This window comes from Pocillopora damicornis, chromosome 2, assembly GCF_964200805.1.
Source record: "Pocillopora damicornis chromosome 2, jaPocDami1.2, whole genome shotgun sequence".
NCBI classification, from domain to species: domain Eukaryota; kingdom Metazoa; phylum Cnidaria; class Anthozoa; order Scleractinia; family Pocilloporidae; genus Pocillopora; species Pocillopora damicornis.
Window position 1 is genome coordinate 22,695,543 of NC_142671.1, and position 6,196 is coordinate 22,701,738.

At 36.6% G+C, this 6,196-nt stretch overlaps 1 protein-coding gene across 3 annotated transcripts; it reads right to left on the bottom strand.

The window, feature by feature from the left end:
- Positions 1-274: 274 nt before the first annotated feature.
- On the bottom strand, positions 275-4,123 carry LOC113665063 (uncharacterized). 3 transcript variants are annotated; one of them, XM_089196459.1, is made up of 3 exons: positions 4,021-4,123; positions 2,815-3,083; positions 275-1,776 (listed from the first exon to the last, which is right to left on the bottom strand). In XM_089196459.1, the coding sequence occupies exons 2-3, from the start codon at positions 2,915-2,917 to the stop codon at positions 812-814; spliced, it is 1,068 nt and encodes a 355-aa protein (XP_089052585.1). In that variant the 5' UTR covers positions 2,918-3,083; positions 4,021-4,123; the 3' UTR covers positions 275-811. The 3 variants fall into 3 exon arrangements, with proteins under 3 accessions (XP_089052585.1, XP_027036512.2, XP_089052584.1); XM_027180711.2 differs by lacking the exons at positions 2,815-3,083; positions 4,021-4,123 and adding an exon at positions 1,965-2,293; XM_089196458.1 differs by lacking the exons at positions 2,815-3,083; positions 4,021-4,123 and adding an exon at positions 1,970-2,263.
- Positions 4,124-6,196: the final 2,073 nt, after the last annotated feature.

Sequence of the window (6,196 nt, forward strand, 5' to 3'; positions counted from 1 at the left end):
AAACAATAGAGAACGGACAGGATTTTCAAAGCAAGTTTCCGGTACTTCACTCATTCAATTACTCCGTAACACGAAATTCACCTGCCAGCGCTTATTCAACGGAATGAAACAAAGGAAGAACTGGAATTATTTCAGCGACGTTTAGCTGTATCAAATCTTTGGAAGAAGTGATAGTTAAACACGAGATGTTAATTACAAAAGGGATTTAACCAGCTAAAGAAAAGAAGATAGATGTACATTAATTCTAAGGCATAAAAACGTAGGCGACAAAAGATAATTTCTGACATGTGTTTATTTATTTGACTTCAATGTACATGTTATGCCATTACTGATAATGTTAACAAAATTAGGTGTGAAAACATTGTTAAAAATTTCACTTATATTGCCTGGTTATAGCTACTACCCTTCGTATGAGTAGATATTATTTCTTCACGCGAAATCTTCGCTTTCGTCGCTATTAAAATTGTGCTTAAGTAATATAAAAAGGACAACAAAGGAAAAAATTTGGACGAAGTTCGAGCAATTGGTTTGAATTTCTATACAAGCGAATCTTTTGCAATTGAAGTCAGCATTGACAGGGTTGGTAAACTCAGTTTTAGCCTGTCGCTCTCTAAGTTTCAATAATTACTGCTGATCTTTTTAAGATGAAGTGCAAATATTTAATTTTTTTACAAATTGCTATACGCATTCTCCCTCGCGCGAGTTAAAATTACGAAGCAATCACCTAAAAAACCTTAAAGATTTTAAGCTTTCGCGGAATCGCGTTTAATAAAGTCTGGAAAAGTTCATATGTTTCCTCTCCTAAATGTTCTTAGTGAGCTTCTTCAACGTGCTCTTTTAAATCAATCTTTTTTGAAAATCGCTTTCTACAGGTTCGACAGTGGTAAGGCAAGTTGTCAGAATGGGTATGCATATGAAACTTTAGATTAGACATCTTGTTGAAAGCGCGATTACACTGGTTGCATCGAAATGGCTTCTCTCCCGTGTGAATCATAATATGGTTTCGCAAATTTCCCTTTTGATGAAATCCTTTCCCGCAAATGTCGCAGATGAAGGCCTTCTTGTCGCTGTGTGTTCGGAGATGAGTCTTAAGTGTGGAAGAGCGGTTAAAACTCTTTCCACACTCATCGCATTTATGCGGTTTTTTCTCTGTGTGAATGATCTTGTGCCTGCACAAGGTGCTGGACAGACGGAAACCTTTTCCGCAAACGTTGCAAACAAATGGCCGACTCTGAGTATGATCTGGCATTTTTAAGTGAATGGACAAGGTGTATTTGGTCTTAAAAATTTTGCCACACTGATTGCATTTATGGATGGCCTTGTCTGAGCGACTCTTAGCGCCTGTATCATTTAGTTCATTTGCTTTATTCACATGGGAACTTTTTTTGAGCGCTGAACCCGACACACGCTTGGCTTCGTCCGAGGACGAGTCAATGTTCTTGTTGAAGTCTTTGGCGAATGCGTTGGTTTTCTCCTCCAGTGCTTCATTTTCCCGAAAAATTCCTTGCCCGGTATAACAAGAGATTTCCTGAAGATTGCTTTTTTGAGCATTTTGGCCCGACATTTTCTTTCCATTATTAATGAAACCATTTGCAAACCTTAGAATCTTTCCAATATCATTCACTCGCCCATCAATTCGGACATCGGCTGGGTAAGATGATTTCTTTTTCTTTTGAAACGTACCGAAAAATTCAACTTCCTTTTCCTTCTTTATTTTTGCCGGTCTCTTGCTTCGCCTGACATCTGAATAATCCTCACTAGCGGCTTTCTCCTCCTCTGTGAATTAAAAATACAACATAAATGATACTTCAGTTAAAATCTTAAAATGAACACACGGCTACAACACGAAAGTGGCTGTCTGACGTGTTTACATAGAGACGCTTTTATTTTGAGACATTTCGAATTAAGGCACTCTAGCAAATACTTATAAAAGATTTTGATTCAAAAGGAAACAAAAAACTAACCGTACTGAACGGAAGAAAGTTTTCTCTCGCCGAAATAATTGCCGTCATCGAAATTTCTCTTTAGCAGAAAGGCTCTTGGCATCGTAGCAAGAATTTGTAGTGTGGATATTATCTGTCAAAGTTACGACACTACCAAACACGATTTTCCTAAGCAAGAAAATTTCCCGCGATTTAAGCGCCGATCCACAGCCAAGCTGCACTGTGTATAACTGAATGAGTTGCTTTTGTATTCTTTCATTTTATAGCAACTTTGTGAGCGCGTAATCTTTTAACAACTCTATGTCATGGGGACTGAAGATAGATCTGGCATTGTTTTGAGTTCGGATGATGCGGTTTCCAACCAATCAAAAACCGTCAGGTCTGGAAACCTGCAAACATATTGAATAATTTATAAACTGCACATATGAAAATAACTCTGCAACACCTGCCACTTGTGGGCTTTAATTTTTTAGGCTCTTATCGGTAAATCCGCAAACAAATTCTCCTTGCGCATAATGGATCGTATTTTCACACGCCAAAACCGCTAAAAGAAAAATTCCGATTGCCCAAATTTTTCATGGGAAGAAGCAGTCGGTCTTAACTAGTTTCGGAAAAGACGATCACAGCAACCTATTGAGTCGCAATAAAAATGCAAATACTAAAGCATTTTCTCTTGGAAATATTTATTTCCCCCTCGCTAGGGTGTAATAAGTGCTGTTAAAAGCATTGGGCCCGCCTATTGGACGGACTAGCATAATAGGTCTAGCTAACTTTATTACAGTTCGCTGTTAGTGGCCTTTTGTGTGGAAATCTTTTCTTGTCATTTCAATGGCATTTACGAGCCGCCTTCGCGTCAGAAAATTCATCCCACCTTTTTCCATCGTAGAAGATGATATTTCTAAACGTCTTCTATCTATCTTCGACCCATTTTCCACGTTAATGTCGCTGCTTGGGAGAGTGGCTCTCGTATGCATAGAAGGATATATTTAGAGGAGCACGTCCACTCTCCTTTTAATGAACACCACACACGACCCATGATATCGATTGAACATTTGTTTATTTTTCGCATAATGGTCGGTCGCCAGTTTGTCTCCAAATACTCAATAACCCTTCCACCATTGTTTTCGTTTCTGCATGCTTCTAAGACAAAGGAGATTTATGCGGTGTAAATCTAACATTGTTAGCGGTGAAATTCCTGCTGTGTCATTATTCCTTCTAACTAACTTGAAACTGCGAGTGGTAATAATACAGAATAACCTTATTTTCAGATTTTAAAGGTAACTTTCTCTATTCGATTAGGTTGGCTTGAATTTCTCTCCTATTTCTATTTTTCCGAAGCAAAACTGTGAACTTAAGTTAAAGTTAATTTTATGCAGTGTAATTAAACCTTGCAGTTCATTTTGAATTTGAATCAAATTGAATATCGAAAGCTGCGGATGGTTGAAACAGGAAAATTGTTGACTTCAAAATTCTGTCTCAAATTATCTAGAGAACACAAGATTTCGATATTCAGTTTAAAAGTATCGTATTAGTACTTTGGGAAGAAACATTTATTGGCAGTAAAAGAGAAATATCAGATTTCAAAACGAAAAGGATATGTCAGATCCATATCGATAAGAAAATGCATTTCAAAACTAGACAAAAAGTATAAATTAGAATTTTCATTCCATAATCGAGAGGACCTACTTACGTGTTAATATAATTTCCGCGGTTTAAAACTGGAAATCTAACGCCTTGTGAATGCAAACTCTTTTATAAGGATTAATTAAGTTTTAAAATTTGTCTTGAATCTTAAGGAGTTAAAATTCTCTGGGCTTACTACATTTGTAATCACCCACAATATTTAAGATTCTCGTCGCTCTCGTCTGCTCGAGTTTTTTTCTTTTGAAACAAAAACCGTGAATTCAATTCAGCAAAGACAAAAAAGCTGCCTTTTTGAGGCGTGTTTGACAAAGTTGAGTTAATTCAAACAATATTTCGTATTCCGTTTAGCTTCCAGTTAAATTCAATATCCCCGCTGAAGCTAGTCCGTAATAAAAACGTTTAAGAATGAGCCAGTAATTGAAAGACAACGCACCTAATAATGATTAACATTACCACTTCTCAAACCTTTATCATTTTCGCGCTCGACTGTGAATCATGTACGCCGTAAAATGTTTGAATAGAAAATCATTTCAAAGGCTTGTTAATTAGGACGTGTTAAGTATTCAGATGTCTTTCACCATTTCTCTTTCAGTCAGATATCACTTGATATTCATAGTTATCTTCTGAAACTCTATCTGTTGGTGCACGATAGGAAAATATTGCATAGACAAAAAAAATACGCTTATCTTGTAGTCTCGGTATATTTCCACCGTGTTTTTGAAAATTATTCTGACAAAAACCAAACATGACAAGTTTAAAATTTTATCTGAAAAACACAGTTTCCGTTTGTCTAAGCTATAACTTGAGCATAAAACAGGTGTCTTTGACATCTCAGCATATATTACCGACAACAAAAATAAGCAAATTTTTAACTGATGGCCTTTTAAACGTGATTTTCGCCGAGCTCTCTCAGGTTTAAGAAACATTTTGTGCGAGATTTCTGGAGAAATTCGAGGACTTATTGAATATAAGCTTAAAAATTTCATCAACAATTTCGGAAAAATGCTTTACGGAAAATGTTCTCCGGCAAACAAGCCTTGGCCTGTGCCGACCAAACTTGCATTTCCTTGGAACATGTAATTTTCCGGTTTGTAAGCAAACTTGTCATGACTCTTGCTCATTTTCGAGGACATAGTGCGCTTCTTCATCAAATGGTTAACATGTGTAGAGGCAAAACTGAGGACGTGAGAGTTTTTGTGAGAGATATTTAAATTTTATGATGGGAAAAGCATTTAATGTAATAATACCTGTGACAGATGATTTGAAAACAGCCATTTTAAGGATATCCGATATATCTATTTATTTTATGATGAAAAGCCTCAGAATTACATTCAGATGTCGCGTAAAAAAGCGAATGAAACCCGACAAACGAGGCCGTAAATCGCCATACACGTTTAAAGAAAAAAGTTCGCTTTGCATCTATCCAGCGTGAGATCCTTCTTGAAGACACATGGTGCGGATCCATAGAGTTGGCTGAAAATAATTCAAACGCTCACAGCACGTGTTTTCAAAGTCCTTTTTTTGAAGTTTTCTCTACTCTTTGACAGTTTTTTTTAAACTTAGAAAGTGCTTTTTAAAGACAAAGGCATGCTACTTGTTTCTCTAGTCTCACAACTTCTCATAATTGCCGTCGTGGAAACTAATTTTAGGAACCAGTTTCGCATTGCGTAAATTGTTTGAATAATGAATTATTCCTGTTCAAGGCACAGTTAACAATAAGTCAATCGAGTTCAGAGCTTTCAGTGATGCGAATCTTATTTAAATAATCAGGAGAAAAAAATTCGTTATATAGTTTCATCGAGGCCGGAGAGCCTTTTAATTTTACTACAAAATTAGTTAAAATGATGCTTGGGGCTGGTCTGTTCCTCTGTCAATGATTAATTTATTTCATGATACCCTGAGCACATGGAGATTTGCAAATTAGATTCTAAAATAAAAATTCATTCATTAATGTGCATCAATTTTCCTTTTTTTTTCATATAAGTGTAGGTGGACATTCCTGATTGCTATAACTGTGGTCTTTGCTTTGCTCATGAAACTCGGAACTTTTGCCAACTTCACCCAAAACCTAAATTAAAGAAAGCATCGATTTCTAGCATCATAGAACAGTCGTGTTATCTGATAACGTGTGAGTAAACGATTGGAGACGCAATGCTTGGGCTAGTGTTCAAATAGACGTCCCATGTAAACAGAATGGTTTAGCAGTATGACAAAAGCCTTAAGGTTCTCACATTCTCTGCGGTTATTTTTATCTAAAGCCCGAGCTCGTTAACGACAGCCAGACTTTCCTGTTTTATATCCCAACGAAACAGAACACACGATTAATGAGGCAATTCTAATGGGCTGATATAAACCTTAGGGCAGCAATTGCCAACCCACTTATAAAACAAACATGACTGATGATAATAATTATAACCACTCTGATGATAATGACCACGAGTGAAGTCGAATTAGGATTCTAATGCTTCGAAATGTAAAATTTTTGAGTGAAATTAAACGACTGTGAAATGGATGGCGAATTTTCAAGTTTTACTGTCACGAAATAAAAGCGATAGACATCTACTCCAACATGACCACCTCGAGAAAAAAGTTTGGCAAGGCAAGCTTAA

What these genes read in the sequence shown, in the direction of transcription:
- LOC113665063 (XM_089196459.1), bottom strand. Translation starts at nt 2,917, where the DNA reads ATGCATACGAGAGCCACTCTCCCAAGCAGCGACATTAACGTGGAAAAT. An exon ending in ATCTTCTACGATGGAAAAAG is followed by an intron (nt 1,777 to 2,814) that starts GTGGGATGAATT and finishes TTTAATTCACAG; the next exon opens with AGGAGGAGAAAGCCGCTAGT.